The following is a 16916-nucleotide window of genomic DNA, read 5'->3' as shown; positions in this document are numbered from 1 at the left end:
ACAGCATCTACGACAATCAAGGTTTGTAGACTCAACTCAATTCTACAACTCGAGTGGAGCCTACTCCCATCGGGAGCACATGGATTTCATCAAGTCCTCCAGAAATATAGTTAAGTTCTTCATCGAGTAGTACAACTTGAGTCTATGCCCAAGTGCAAGCACTTGCCCATAGACTCGGGGGCTACTCCCATCGGGAGCGCTGCCGCGCACCCGATAATTTCAAGGATCGTCGACATCATCTACGCTACACATGATCTACGACATGGACCTCACCTTGTATTTCTTCGACTTCGGAAATGGTTATGCTTGGAGTTTCTACGCAAGTCTTCGACTTCAATATAAACTCGGGGGCTACTGACATGGGCATACCCTTCGGGTACCCATTATTAGTATACCTGGCTCGGCCCAATATGGAGAAGACCAAATATGGAGAAGGCCCAACAAGGCAACCCGAAGAAGTAGTTGACTAGGATTCTTGTAAAACCCTAGGCTGGTTGCATATATAAAGCTAGCCAGGACACCCGAAAGGAGGAGGACAACAGATAGACAGAATAGAGACAACATAGATCCGCCTATGGCGACACCCTGTAAAGATACTTGTGATCATATACTGGATTGCTAGCAGCACGTAGGGATCCTCCACCGAGGGGACCCGAAGTTGGGTACGTCGTGTGCCTAATCTCGCTCCTGGAATCTCCATCGTCGCTCTCTCCCGAAACCCTAGTCTACAATACGTAGGCATTGGCGAGGTATTCCCTTGTCACTGGGAGGAAATTATTTCCTCAAGGAACTAAAGAGAGCACTAGTGATTAATTGTAATGAGAGGGAATTATTTTTCTTCGAGTAAGAAAACAAATGCAACCCACATGTTGTGTATGTGACGATGCTAGGATAGTTTGTGTGAACCCATTGTGTGTGCTTAGACTAGATCTTAAGCTTGTTTGGTGATTGTTACCTCGTATCCGTTTTTACACGCTAGTACCGAGGAGTATCCGGAGGAGGAGGTCTACTACCAGGAGGAGGAAGACCACTTTGATCAGTACACCAACCAAGGCAAGCTAATATTCTTGCAAGTGCAAAGCTCTATTGGAGCAAGGCACCAATACTTTTACTTTATGCTCAAGGATCATATCCCAAGTTTTACCTTACAAGTCTTGTTTATTCAAAGTTTACTTTTTGATTCATGATTCACTTGGTCTAGTTAGCAAAGTAGTCAAGAGTATCAAACTTAGCCTAAGAAGCTTGTGAAGCTAGATAGCACCCTTATGACTAGTGGCTAGTGCTAACAAATAAAATTTTGACTACTTTAGATGGGAACTTGTGATCTTGAAATGACTTTGAAAACCTTGGATTGATGAGTCTTTCTGTTGAAAGATTTTGAAGGTGAATATGACTTGGTGAACTTTACCAAAACTGATAGTTGGGTTTGGATGCGATACCTTCCCAATATTTGAGTACCCCCACAATACCTGATTATGGGTAGGGCTTAACTGGAAGTTTACACATTTTAGTATGGGTTCCCTCTAATCAAGCATCATATGGGTTATGCTGAGGCTGCCTCCGTTACAAGTGAAATGATGTGAAATGAGGTGAATGTACGGCCCAAGCCCTGTGCAGTTCCTAGGTTGACTGTTTGTCTTCACTGGGAGGCCAAGCTCATGGGGAGAGGTACCTATACTAGGGTATGTAAGTGAAAGGTTATGGTTGATGATCTGCGTACTGAGTTACGATGATTCAGAGTTATCCCTGACGGATGTAATGAAATGTTGTGGCACAAGTGTGCAACCTCTGCAGAGTGTAAATCTATTCGAATAGCCATGTCCACGGTTACGGACGGTTGGAAAGGCCATACTGTACCAGTTGTCAGTTGTTTTCTTGAAAAGGGTTGATGAATATAAAAGGTGACTTGTGACTTGAATCGAATGGTGACTTGACTTGAATCACCACAGAGTTGTGGGAATGATACTAATGTTCCCACTTAAGTTAGTTAGCAGATGAAGAGTCTTTTCTGAAATACTTATGAACAAAAATTTGGCTTTATGCAAATAAACCTAGAGCTTAGCACCCCTTTACTCATTCTAGTAGTACTTACACTAGTATTAGTTTGCGAGTACTTTAAAGTACTCACGACTGTGTCCCTGGCTATTCAAATGGCCAGACTATGAAGAAGAGCAGCAGTACCAGGAGGACGGACAACAAGACGTCTACGATAACTAGGGAATCTTCTGACGTCAGACGTTGGCCTATGGATTTGATAGTCCACTACTACTCCGCTTCCGCTATGTAATGTGTTCGTTGATCACTAGATCAACTATGTGTGTAATATTGGATCACGTGATCTCTATTTGTAAGACGACTATGGTATGTAATGAACGATGACTTATGATATCAATTGTTATGTCTCGCAACAACAATATTCCTGGGATTGCGATGTATGGCATAACAGGCATCTGGACTTAAAAATCCGGGTGTTGACAGATAGCCACACTCCTACTAATAATGGTAAAATAAATGGTTTAGGAAAATTCCCCGCTCCTTCTACAAAATTACATAGAACAACTGAAACTGCTCCTAATAAGTATGCTGAAATTTTTCAGAGTATGGGAGACAATAGTCCTCTTACTTTTGATAATAATGAGTTTAATTTTTATGATTGCAATATCTCTGAAGTAATTAAGTTCTTACAAAATCTTTCTAGAAGTTCTAATGCCGGTGCTATAAATATGGCTTTTACAAAGCACATTACAAATGCTCTCATGGAAATTAGAGAAGAGAAATTAAAGCGTGAAGCATCTATTTTAAAAAAGTTAGAGGATGGTTGGGAGCCCATCATTAAGATGAAAATAGATGTCTTTGATTTCAAAGCTTTATGTGATCCTGGTGCAAGTATTTATGTTATGCCTAGAAAAATCTATGATATGCTTGATTTTCCACCGCTGGAACAATGCTATTTGAATGTTCATCTTGTTGATATTACTGCAAAGAAACCTTTGAGGAGAGTTGATAATGTTCTTATTGTGGTTAACAATAACCTTGTCCCCGTTGATTTTCTTGTTTTGGATATTGAATGCAATGCTTATTGTCCAATTATTTTGGGAAGACCATTTCTTAGAACTGTTGGTGCTTCTATTGATATGAGAGATGGGATTATTAAATATCAGTTCCCACTCAATAAAGGTATGGAACACTTCCCTCGGAAAAGAAAGAAGTCACCTTCTGACTCTATTATTAGAACAAATTATTAAGTTGATGCTTCTTCACTTGATAATACTTGATGCTAGCTCTTTTTCTGCGCCTAGCTGAAAGGCGTTAAATAAAATCACTCTTGGGAGATAACCCATTTTTTTATGTAATATTTATTTTTGTTGAGTCTTGGAAGTTATTACATCTGTAATAACCGCTCCTTATCATTTTTATTTTATTTTTGTGCCAAGAATAGCCTCTAAAAGGAAGAAAGTAAGATTTGGGGAAGTTGCTATCCAGAAACAGATTCTATGTTGTCACCATAAAAATTCGTATAAATAGCCAGAGAGGAATTTTGAGCTGCCATTTTTATGCATATGCCCCGGGTTATTACCTAACTTTAGTTAGTTGACCACTTTTATAGATGAGCAACATAGGATTTTCTAAAAAAAATCGATCTTTACCTATTGTTCTGTTTTGACAGATTTCTGCACTATTTGGATTTGCCTCTTAAATGTCTTTATTTTTGAGTTCTTTTGATCAAATATATTTTTGAAGAGTTGCTATAGTAGATAATGCTTTAATAGATGTTTGATATATGTTAGAGCTGAGCCGAAGTGGATTTGTTTATTTTGATTGTACTAATGCTGCTAATAGTGAATTGTGTAAAGTTTTGTATGAAGGAAGTTTTTAAGTGTAGGGAGAGAAGAATGATGTGATGATATGAAGAATGGAAAAAATATCAAGAGTGGAGATGACATTGCACCCCAAGAAATATTCCAAGAGGTTCAAGCGTCAAAGCTTGGGGAAGCCCAAGACATCCCCTCTTCATCAACAAAGTATCAGGTCATCTCTCTATGCGCTATATTTTTATTGCTGCATACGCTATGTGTTGTTCTTGGAGCGTTTTTATTTTTGTTTTTAGTTTAGTTTTATTTTGTTTTCTTTAGCATATGTTGGATCCCGGCATATTTATTTGGAGAAATACCCGCTCCACTTTAATTGCATAGAACACTCTAGTTTTCGTTGTTATTATTTTGCGTGTGTTCTAGTTTTCTAGTACTGCGTTTAGCTCTTGTTACCTTACTTAAAATTTGTTCAGAGCTTGTTATTAATATTTATTTATGTATGATTAGCTCTCTGGTCCATATTGTATTTCATCTCCGAGAGCTATTTCAAATAAGTTGATTGGTGTTGGATACAAGTAAAATGTTCCATGCTTATGGTGATGGAAATGGAAGGTTGTCTAGACTGTGGCATAGACTTTGGCATGTTATGTTGGATGCTATTCTTATCATATGTTTAGTATTTATTGTTGTAGCATGACTTGTCTCAAATAGCTAAGAGTGCATAATGTTTCATTGAAAGAATCATGTGTTGTTTCCATCATAAAAAGCATAATATTGTGGTATTCTCCCTCGATACTTTATTGGGTTGACTTGGTGCATACTTATACCATGTTATGACTATAACCAATCAACTAAAGCCTCTACGATCATTTAGTTTTTGACTTGTAATATCACTTTATGCTTTGATTGATAATGTTTTGTCGCTCTCTTAGTTGGTCGCTCACAGTCTTTTGCTAGCCTTCACCTGTACCGAGTATGAGCTCTACTCGTGCATCCAACCATCATTAACCAAAGTTTGCCAATTGTGTCAACCACATCTACCTAGTAGCATTATTTCTATTCCAAGCAAATTCATCATGTTTTTATTTATCTTCCAAATTAAATTTTGGCATGAAAAAATTAGTTAATAAAGCTCTCACGAACTTGATGGCACATTTACTTTCTTGTACTTAATAAACTTGATCATTGTGACTATATTATGAAGTTTATATGTTTGCAAATTGCAAGTTGGGAGTTAGGATAACCATGCTTTCATGGGGAACGCTTTCAGCATTGCACTTATTATTTAGTTGATGTCATGTTCTTTTGCTTATGGATGCCTAGCGGTGAGAAATAAAATAGAATCTTGTAAATCCATGGAGTTTGTATATGAGTTAGAGAAACGACTATGCCTCTAATCTAAGCCATGCATCATTCATGGTGGAAATTTACAGCGAACCATAGTGAGCATTGTATGAAGCATTTTTGATAAAAAGCTATATCCATAGTAAATAAAAATTGCTGAGATGCTCATTGTCTGTTTGTCTTGTCTTTTTGGCATGGGATTGCTCCTACAAGAGTACTTCCATATCATCGGGCAAGAGGTACCCTGTTAGCTATTCTCGGTGATACATGTATACTTACAATGACAATAACTTATTTGGGACCTAAGTTGAGTAGCATGAGGTTTAGGTACTCGTATTCAAGGAGCATGAGATTTTCAACTTGTGATTTGTCAAGCATATGGCTCATATTTGCCTCACATTAACTTTAACCATTCAAGATATGATAGGGGCAATGAGAGCTCAAAGCTAATAAGTACCATACTTTTTAGAAGGTTTATAAAACTTTTTTATCTTGCTTACTCTGCAAAGAGTCTCTCTTTTACTATTATGTTGAGTATTCATCTTCTACTTTATGCACCAATTAAGAGAGCATAGTTTTCATTCTTAGTGCAATGTGCATAGTCCCAAAATTATTATTGATTGATTCATGATTGTGCTATTGTTTGTTCTTAAATTACTTGTATCTAGTCACCCTCTGAACTTTAAAGGTGTCCTAGCATTTATGTTTTGCTATTCCATAAAGGACATGTTGAGTACCACTTTGTTATGTTCTATGCTCATAAACAAACAGTTCCTTTCAATGCACGATTATTCATGATCCTTTGTTTGAGTTACTTCTCATGTTATAACATAGTTGCTAATTTATATTGTTAGAATTGTATCTATCATGCCTATGTTAGAGTACTTTGATCCCAGCTCACAATGCTTTACATGCTTGATCAAGATTATGTTGGCTTCATGTCACCTCAAAAATTATTTTGTTATCACTTACCTACTCGAGGACGAGCAGGAGTTAAGCTTGGGGATGCTTGATACGTCTCAAACATATCTATAATTTTTGATGCTCCATGCTTGTTTTACACCAATTCATATATGTTTTGCTCACACTTCGTTGCACTTTTATATGATTTCCAGCACTAACCTATTAACAAGATGCCACAGTGCCAATTTCCTGCTTTCTGCTATTTTTGTATTTCAGAAAAGTTGTACAGGAAATATTCTCGGAATTGGACGAAGCAAAAGACGAAGTCAATATTTCTCCGTAATGTAGACAAAGACCGAAGGGGAGTCGAAGAGAGGCAGCAGGGCAGCCAGGCCAACCCTAAGCGCAGCTAGTCCTGGGCTCGCGCCTAGGGGTGGTGTGGGCCACCTTGGACTCGACCGATATCGCCCTTCTGCCTATTTATTCACGATCTCAGGAAAACCCTGAATACCCGAGTCTCCATCCACGAAAAGTTCCGTCACGGTCGCCATCGCAGAACCCATCTCGGGAGGGTTCTAAAGCTCTTCCCGGTACACTGCCGGGGGGAAGGGGAAATCATCGCCGGAGGCATCTACATCACCATGCCCGCCTGTGAAGTGATGCGTGAGTAGTTCGTCCCTGGACTATGGGTCCATAGAAGTAGCTAGATGGTTGTCTTCTCCAATTTGTGCCTCATGTTTAGATCCAGTGAGCTGCCCTACATGATCAAGATCATCATTATGTAATGCTACATATTTTGTTTGCTAGGATCAGATGAATATTGTATACTATGTTGAGGTTGATTATATATTCTTGTCATATGTTATTTATGATCTTGCATGCTCTCCGTTGCTAGTAGATACGATGGCCAAGTAGATACTTGTGACTCCAAGAGGGGGTATTTATGGTCGATAGTAGGTTTATGCCTCTAGTTTTCTAGGAGAGTGACAATAACTTCTAAGATTGTAGATGTGATGTTGCTACTAGGGAGAAAACAACAATGTTTTATCCAAGGATAATTCTATTGTTTACTTTACACACATTGCTTAATGCGATAATCTGTTGCATATAACTTAATGCTGGAAGGGGTTCGGACAATAACCGTGATGAGGACATCACATCTATTGATACAACCATTGTACCTACAACCACACAAATACAAGGACCAATCACTCGAGCTCGTGCCAAACAACTTAACTATCAGGTACTTTCGTTTCTTGGAACTATTCCTCACATACATGAGAATATGATGTTGCCTAAATCAGATATGTTTGTTACTCTTAGAAATGATGGACCTAGCATGGATGAGGAGGACAAGCATTGGAGCATGATCACACATGGGAGATGGCAGCAAGCATTTGAGGATTGAAGAGGACGCCGCAAGTGGAGATTTCAGAACTTTGAAGCCACCATAAGAAGAGAAGAAGACATGGACGAAATATAGAGTTCTCCACTTCATAACTTCGTCCATACCATAATATGGTGTTGCGTCACCTTTAGTTTTGGGCCAGGCCCATATCATTTTCGCAGGAATTAAGTCAGCCACTTTTTAGAGTTCGTAGTGAAGGGGGAAAGGCCTTCTAGGGTTTGGTTCGGCCACCATACGTATGGCTGGCCGAAACCCCGCATTTTCCTCCTTTAAATACCCCCATAGCCGTCACGTTTAGACTCGGATTTTGATTAGACTAAAAGTTAGCCATTGTTGCAACTCTCGTGCACTTATTTTGAGGCCAACGGCCAGAACAAGACCGACTATTCGGAATCCCTCATTTTCAATAAAGTTTCATCTATATCCGCAATATTCTGATTGCATCATTAGTTCTTACTTGTTCTCGATTTCAGGTAGGAATTAAGACCCTCGCTGGTCAGGCTGATCGTGCATCCGCAAGATCAGTAACTCTCGGAGATTTTCCTAGCGATTGCATTGGCGCACGAGCTTTGCACGTGTAGTCAGATCGTCAGGCACGAACTCCACCAACAAATCGATTTATCCACGTCTCATCGAAAGATCGGCCACCTTTGCCTTATCAAGTGGTATCAGATTTCAGGTTGCTCGGTGAGAATTTACAGTTTTCCTAGTGTAGATTGCATCTGCCATCATACCCATAAACCACGCAAAAGCCAAAAATACTATTAGGGTTTTGGATCGTCGTCCCATATACCCCCTGCCACGCCTTGCATTTTCTTTTCTTTTTTGCATAGTTGAATTTGTGTCTGCATCTTCGTGTCGAGTTCCGCATGTCTACCATGGCGTAAGAAACAATGCCCTATTATTTGTCACCTCTTTTATTCTGTTAATCGCCTCACTATCAAGACAAAACAACTCACCAAAATTTGTCGTTGCTTTTATTTGCTAGAAATGTTTACCTTTTTTCGTTGATAGCGTCGTCGTCGTGGCATGCATCAGAAAAAATGCTCCATTATTCGTGACGTCAAAAAAAAGGTCCATTATCCCACGCCCTCTCTTATTTGCTAAAATCATTATCTTCTTTATTGATCGCCTCACTATGGGGGCTAGAGTGCTTTGATACGGTGCTTTGGGGACTATAGTGTTTTGATGCAGTGTTTCTTCAATACTTCGATTGGTGAATAAATGTGAACCTTTTGCAAACATTGCCTTTTATAGTACTACTTCAAAAAAATTGCTGGATCGTCGATCCGTCACATCTTTTAATTACTTGATAAAAATACTGCTACCTACTTATAATAGATAATCTACCATTTATCACCTCTTTTATTGGGGGAAACATACTGCTGCCTCCTTCTATAGAGTTCAGCAAAAAAAAAAAAAAACCTAGTTATTTTCACTTTTATTTTGAAAAAATATTGCTAGTACTTACTTTTTTTTATTGATCACCTAACCTAACGCACGCCGCGCGGCCCGCGCTGCAACTTTTCCTAGTCATTATCCAAGCTGCAACGAATGAGCTCGGCAATCCTTATACCGCAAGAAACTTGGGATAAGCCTGATCTATCGACCTATTCAACGGGATAATCAGTTAGCACGTAAATCATTATCCAACCTGCAACTATATATAGGCATGCAGCCTCCCACAGCCATCTCATCCTCCTCCCACTTCCTTCCCACACGAATCAGTACGATCTCATCGTGACAATGGTGCAGCGCAGCTCCAACGCCGAGGTGATGACCATGGACCTTTCGCCCAAGAAGCCGGCCAAGGCGTACGGCAGCGACGGTGGGTCGTACTACGACTGGTCCCCCGCGGAGCTCGCCATGCTGGGCGCGGCCTCCATCGGCGCCGCCAAGCTCCACCTCAACGCCGGCGGCCTCTCCCTCCCTAGCTACTCCGACTCCGCCAAGGTAGCTTACGTACTCCAGGGCGCCGGCATCTGCGGCCTCGTCCTACCGGAGGCGGCTAAAGAGAAGGTCATCCCCGTCAAGACCGGCGACACCCTGGCGCTTCCCTTCGGCGCCGTCACCTGGTGGCACAACGCCGCCGAGGCTGGCGACACGGAGCTCGTGGTGCTCTTCCTCGGGGACACCTCCAAGGGCCACACGCCCGGCCGCTTCACCAACTTCCAGCTCACCGGCGCCACGGGCATCTTCACCGGCTTCTCCACCGAGTTCGTGGCCCGCGCCTGGGACCTCGACCAGGACTCCGCCGCCAGCCTCGTGTCCACCCAGCCCGGGACCGGCATCGTCAAGATCGCCCCCGGCCACAGGATGCCGGAGGCGCGCGCAGAGGACCGCGAGGGCATGGTGCTCAACTGCCTTGAGGCGCCGCTGGACGTGGACATCAAGGGCGGCGGCCGCGTGGTGGTGCTCAACACGGCGAACCTGCCGCTGGTCAAGGAGGTCGGTCTCGGTGCCGACCTGGTCAGGATCGACGGCCACTCCATGTGCTCGCCGGGCTTCTCCTGCGACTCCGCCTACCAGGTCACCTACATCGTGCGCGGCAGCGGCCGCGTGCAGGTCGTCGGCATCGATGGCACCCGCGTGCTCGAGACCCGTGTCGAGGCTGGCTGCCTCTTCATCGTGCCCAGGTTCTTCGTCGTCTCCAAGATCGCCGACGAGACCGGCCTGGAATGGTTCTCCATCATCACCACACCCAAGTACGTATACATTACATTTTTTTGATCAATTTAGCTACTACCAGTTTGCATGGTCGATCTGATGAATCAATGATTGTACGTGTTACTTGAAATCAACGCAGCCCCATCTTCAGCCACTTGGCGGGGAGGACGTCGGTGTGGAAGGCGATATCCCCGGCGGTGCTAGAGGCGTCCTTCAACACCACTCCGGAGATGGAGAAGATGTTCCGCTCCAAGAGGCTCGACTCTGAGATCTTCTTTGCTCCCAGCTAGACAAGGCACCAGCCACCCGCGGTCCATCCATCTCCGGCACTGGCCACCAGCCACCAGCAGCTTAAATTTAGTTTCATTTATTTAGTAGGCCATCGAGGGCCAATTAAATTTGGTTTGTCTCCTTTTTTTATCACAATGTAGTTCGAAGAGTGCTTCTATTTTTTCCGATATTCGTTTTACGAAATTTTATGCAAATTATTGGCTACAATTATTAGGGGAATTAATCCAACGATTTGGTTGTGTGACTGTGTGTGCCCATTTTTGATCTACTGCTGATTTCTGAAGCACATGCTGTTGCAAAGTGCAGCCCGGTGTTCTCCAGCCACCACGCTAGTATTAGTATATTTCAAAGAGCAAACACACTCTCAAACGAGAATTCAAATATCCCACATTATTCACGCCTTTTGTTCTTACTGTTTTAGAAGTGCTAACCATAGGCTTAGCATTGTCTTCAGTGAAAATTAGTAAAAAAAAGCACACCGTACGTCTAAATCTCCTTTTCTTCTGTGACACGGCTGCAACATATACTTACAGCACACGCATAGGGCACAGTTTGGGTATGACTAACCTACGAGGGCCATCGAAGCTGAATGATATGTCTTGTGAAGCTAATAAAAAAGTACTGGTCATCAGAATGTCAGACACATCGAGGAAACTTATTTACAAAAGATTGTCGACGTGTGTTCCGTGCAGCAAATTCTTCTAGTGATATGCACAAAGTTCTGAGAAAAGTATCATGTTTGCCCTACAATAGGGCAGTGCAATCTGAAAGACATCTTCTTTTTGGGACCAGCATATTGTGTCACTTTTGTTCGTTGACTGTTGCCGCTCTTAGAAACGTCTGAACTTGAACATAGTATTTCCTTGAACATTCTTTTTTATTCCAGTAATCACACATCACATAAATTTCATATTTGTAACTGCTTGTTGGCTCCTTCGATATACTTGGACCGTTTAATTTTGGCACCTCTCTGCTGCTCACGTTTGTGAGCTTTGTTACGCCAAGCACAACATAGTGGGAGCATTGTTTCTACTTTCTACTAGTCACAGTTTTGGTCTTTTTCAGTTAAGAAAGTATTAGAACATAAATCATCAATATAAATTTGGAAAACTAAAGTGGATATCTTCAGGCCAAGCATATTGTTTACATGCCTGACTTATGCAGAAATTTATTTTAGATCACTAGCATTTTGGGAATGCTCTAAGATTTCTCATCGAAATACAATAATGTCAATCTTGCTACATGCGTGAGATGTTGTGCGGATACATAAGCATATGTTGTCAATGATTTTATTTAACTGTTAATCGAGGTGTATTATATGTGGCTGCTAAAATTCTCTACATCTTCCTTATGTACCTCTTTTATGATTATTCTCTTTACTTATAATAAATAGTTTTGAAGTTGCGCTTTGAATTGATTAGTTTAGCTTATATTGGTCCATACATGCTAGTTTGCAATATAACATCATAAAATCTATAAACAAATTGGGGAAATCTATATAAACAAAAAACAAATTAAGAAACTAAACCGATAAAAACCAACATCCTCTGATTGGTCCGCTTATTTCAGTTTTGGCCCATCCCGCACGCAAATACTATCCTCCGCACTGTAGCCTCCTATGATACTTCTTCCCACCATATATATGTAAGGTTATAATGTCTTAGCGTTTTATTTTTACAATCTCTTCACCTAATCCGCCGTGTCATCCTCTCGATCGGTTGCTCAACTGTATCAAAAAAAATTATATATGAGTGTTCCTTGTGTGTTAGGAACTAGAAGGTGTCGTCCGGAGATGGAAGATTTGGAGGTAGCTCGTCACTAAACCCGTCAGTCACTTTACTCATTAGAAATACATAATGGGGTCAGTCATGAGTTCATACATAAAGCATTATCTATTTATACTAATCATGTCTACATCTTATAGCTCCGTATGGCAATGTTTAACACTTTTCATCTACAAATAGTAACCACGTAGCTCATTGTTAACACTAAAATAAAAGTTTTTCAAATAAAAATCAAAATACAAGTTATATTACCCAACTCAAACAACTAGAATTTCTAAAACTAGCATTCACGTATAACTATATTTATCGTCTGCAAATTTTCTTATTTTAAATTTAGTTCAAGAAATTTTACTGAACGGTCTTAATATAAGAAAACACTAAATTGACAAAAAAAAATCTCAACCATCTATGAAGTAATTTTTGTACTTAGATGGATTATATGTGTTTGTGCCTATTTGAGTATCTATAAGTATTTTTATTGAGGTTCTAAATGTAACTATCAGACTAGCATTCATTATCAAAAAATAATATGACTAAGCCATGAAGGGAACCATGTGGTTTCCACTAATTTCTGTCCTGTGTGCAACTGTTTTACTGAATGTGCTAATATTCTCAATAATCTAATTAACCCACATTATATTGGGTATTTCTTATTTGAAAGGAGCATAGTAATATGTAGCACCTCCATTCCACTGAATAAGGCGCACACGCTTTTCATGATTTTCTTTGACAAATAATTATTCCATATATATAGAAAATATTGGATATGTAATCTGCATCATTAGTGTTTTTTTATACCAATCTAAAAGTATCAATTACTATGTGCTATACTATCGAGGTATTGTTGTCTAGTGTTTGGTCAAACCTTGTCTCAAAATGTGTGTGTGCCTTGTTCATAGGAGGAGAGGAAGTATATGTAAGTGTGTATTTCCATTCCATGTATTGTGTGAAAAACAAAAGATGTGAATCAACATTTTTAGAGAGTCTAGTAACTATTTATCCAAGTTGACCTTATCTTCTAGCCACTAGCGAAAGGTCACTTAAAAAACCTTGTCAAGTTAAAAGTGAAGTTATGGAGTGCTCTCTATTATATCATTTTTAGGTGCAAATAATTAATAAGTTGTATATTCATAGAAAGTTTTTGGTTCAACTTCGCTACCGTAAGTTGTAATCATCATCAAAATTATAGGAAGTATCAATGCTGGAATGGGAAAAGGTCTGTTTTGTTTGGCTTGGTTGTGTAATAGAAATAGTTCCCTTAAAGTGTTTGGTTAAGGAAGTTGACTAATGGTATCAACTTATACATGTCCACAACATTTCTTAAAAATGAAAACTTTGATATACAAGCATAATCATCTCAATAGCACACCGAACCAAAAGAAAATGCTTAAAAATTTAAGCTTTGATACATAAGTATAATGAGTACAATTTACACATACATTTAAACAAGTGCTTCACTTACACACTTCAAAATTCATTAATCTTACAGAGAATTATAAATCTTTTTTACATGCGTTAAGTGCAAATACATCCCCTTTTCTGATCTCACCATACTCAAAAATACATATAACGCGAGAGTTTGAAGGCGTTTCACAACGAAATATGCATATTTAGCCATTGATACAAAACAGAATTCATGGTATGAAATCGGAATTTCGGAACATGATCATTTGAATAAACAAATAGAAAATCTTTCAAAAAGATCTCCACATCTTTTGTTCCTATTTGGCTCATCAACACCACTTCCTTCCTCGTCAACCTGATATCGCCTCTTTCTCTCATTTGTAGATAAGCAATAGTTAAGGGAGGAAGAACCCAACATGATAATTCACATGAATATTGAAAACATGTGCGCTGATAGATACTAGTTCTAGAAATGTTTAGCCACATGATAATTATTGCATGAGTAGCAAGATAGGTGCTAAATACATGTCCCTAGATTGTCATAATTAAGACTAGCTGGCTAGATTGTAGAGAACACACTCATTACTCAAAGATGAGGAATTACTAGCAGACTTGCAACACAATATTCTTCTCCTAGTACGAAATGTTGTTTTGTATGTTAAGTGAGCGACATTATGTTTTCCAAGGCATCAAGATTGGATGGTTCAATGGGCATTTTAAAAAAGAAATGTGCAAGTTCTTGGAAGTACAATAGATACATCTAATCAAATTTTCTAATCATATACACATGACATCTTATTTATAATGTTGACACCATCAAATATGTTAAACTAGCTGATTTGAACATATAATCAAGACATGTACATATACACAAAAATAATGCATTGTAAAGTTGGATGCTTGATTTTTTGAGAAAACCAATAGCTAACTAAATGTCCTTGTCAACCACTCCCACTCTCCATGATGAGGACATCCCTACCTCACTACTACCTCTGTCATTACCAAATGAAGATGAACCTGCTGTGAAGCTCAAGTCCAATGAAGTTCGGATTGGACCAATTACAAGAGCTCGTGCGAAGCTACTTAAACAACAGGTGAACTTGTTCTTAAACGATACTTTGATTGATCAGAACTTTATACTACCTAAGTCCTATTATTTATGTATCATCAGGTATGAAGAGGAGACGAGCATCGCACGAGGAGGAGAGGAGCAGCTGGACGTGAAGATGGACGTGGAGCTGGACAAGGAGCTGGACATGAAGATATCTCATGAACGCGCGAGGGAGGAGCGGGAGGCATGCGCGAGAGGAGAAGACGAAGTCCAGGCCGGCCCAGCACCCGGTAACACCGGCCGCCACGCCGGCGCGCCCGGTACCTGGCCCGGTCCAACCGGGCGGCAGGCCGGATCCACCCCGGCGCCGACCGGGCGCCACGCTGATGCCATCCGGGAGGGTTACTGCGCGACACTTCGCCCACCCGGTTGCAACCCGGTCCCTGGCCCGGTTTGAACCGGCCAGACCGGTCCCAGGCCCGGTCGACCGGCCCCCAGACCGGCCGTGTCCGAGTCTGTCTCGACCAGATCTATTCTGGGTCGGTTATTCTTGTATCTTTTCGACCAGAAGTCGTCCCGAACGCCTATATAAGTGCCCAGGACGCCCCCCTAGCTGCTTTAGACCACGTTTAAGATAAACCCTAGTTCTTAGTTGTTTGCTTTGTAAAACTATTGAATTCCCTACACCATATTGCTTGATATTGTGTAGATCTGAAAAGTCTTGTGTGATCTGCTATTCCGTTGGGAATTAGACGGTTGCAACTTACCGCTTCGTGGTCAGCGGCTACGTGCGCAAGTGTGTGGAGTTGCGAATATCTTGCAGGGTTGAGAGTTGTTGCATTGGCGACAGGGACCAATCGAGAGATCTCGTTGCGTCATACAAGTTATCATCCACTTCATCGTCGTGTTCCTCCGCTGCCATCACCCCATGATCATCATCACCACCGTTGCTTACTGAGAAGATCGGGCCACCCCTTATCATCTTGGTATCAGATTCTCGGGTTCCCTCGGTAAGCCATCCACAATCCACCACATCGTTGAGTTGTGAGTGTTTTCCTATCCAGAAAAAGCCAAAAAAAAATTGGGTTAGGGTTTGCCATAGCTTTAGATTGCACTAATTTCAAGTTTTAGTTGCTTTTTGTAGTTGTTTTTGCGTATTTTTCTCTTCCATGTAGTATTGTTAGGGTTTGAGTCTCCGCTATCATCTAGTTTTATCATATTGTGTCAGTTTTTGTTCCTCTGAGTCCACATAGCGTACAGTGTGCTTGCTCCCAACCATAGACACATCCTATCGATATAAGTGACTAGGAACTTCCCCAGAAGAGACTAGTTTTACCGCTCGACAGGCTGCTCTTTAGGGTTTTGGTGCTTTGCATATTTTGTTGGCCGTGTTATCAAGGAGTTGTGTCATATAAAAAAAGGAAAATAGAAAAGAAGCAAAAAGAGCTACATAGCTGCGTTACAAAAAGAAAAATACAAAAAGAAAAGTGAAGTGCTAGTAAAATCAAGTGAAGGCCTAAGTTTTCTTTAACTGCACCCGTAGTTGAGCAATCTTGTGCCTGTTTCGTTGAGCTTTGCTAGCGTCTCTTGAGTGCATTGCAACATTTCATCCATATAGTTGCATTGCCACATTTATCGCCTTGTGTGAGTATCTTTGGTTGTCTACGGTCAGCGCTAGAGCTTGTTATTGGTGCAAATAGGTAGCCTACCTACAGCCCCACATATATCCTGCTTTGTCGTGTGATTGTTCTTATACCCTTGATATTCGCTTCGCTACATCCGTGCACTAGTTGTTACTACAAGTGGTAAGCAACACTAATTTACTTTGGAACGGTAAGATCTCCTTTTCTTATCAGTTTTGAGTGAGTTGTGAGAGTACCACTATATATTTTTGATTTAGTGCACTAACCTACTAATCATGTCTGCTAGTGATCATAAGCTTGTTAACCAGGAAAACAAGGATTCCGCAGATATCATCACATGGAGGGAGTTTGAAGCTCTTCGTAATGAGATGCGACGTGAATTCCGCACTCAGGATGATGTGCTTAGGGGAAAGGTCGACGAGATCTCCCAGAAGCTGGATACTACTAATGAGACCGTCACTGCCATGCAAGATCAAATGACGGATATTCAGCGAAATCTTCGACTTTGACAATGTCTGTTGACAATCTTAGAAACCAACAGCAACAACAAGGTGAAGACGCTGATGAAGCACATGCTCGTGGTGATCGTCCTCGTGGTTGGGCTCTGCT

The 16916-nt window shown here is 40.8% G+C and overlaps 1 protein-coding gene across 2 annotated transcripts; it reads left to right on the top strand.

The window, feature by feature from the left end:
• The first annotated feature begins 9151 nt into the window (after window positions 1-9151).
• On the top strand, window positions 9152-12242 carry LOC127345935 (11S globulin seed storage protein 2). Of its 2 annotated transcripts, none has more exons than XM_071828739.1 (2): window positions 9152-10172; window positions 12195-12242. In XM_071828739.1, the coding sequence occupies exons 1-2, from the start codon at window positions 9214-9216 to the stop codon at window positions 12199-12201; spliced, it is 966 nt and encodes a 321-aa protein (XP_071684840.1). In that variant the 5' UTR covers window positions 9152-9213; the 3' UTR covers window positions 12202-12242. The 2 variants fall into 2 exon arrangements, with proteins under 2 accessions (XP_071684840.1, XP_051228436.1); XM_051372476.1 differs by lacking the exon at window positions 12195-12242 and adding an exon at window positions 10274-10664.
• The last annotated feature ends 4674 nt before the right edge of the window (window positions 12243-16916 follow it).

Source organism: Lolium perenne, chromosome 3 (assembly GCF_019359855.2).
Source record: "Lolium perenne isolate Kyuss_39 chromosome 3, Kyuss_2.0, whole genome shotgun sequence".
NCBI lineage: Eukaryota > Viridiplantae > Streptophyta > Magnoliopsida > Poales > Poaceae > Lolium > Lolium perenne.
This window is presented reverse-complemented; position numbering and strand designations above follow the sequence as displayed.

Excerpts from the sequence above, each read along its gene's own strand:
- LOC127345935 (XM_051372476.1), top strand. The coding sequence starts at position 9,214 with ATGGTGCAGCGCAGCTCCAACGCCGAGGTGATGACCATGGACCTTTCG. Across the intron at positions 10,173-10,273 it reads TCCATCATCACCACACCCAA|CCCCATCTTCAGCCACTTGG; the intron begins GTACGTATACAT and ends AAATCAACGCAG.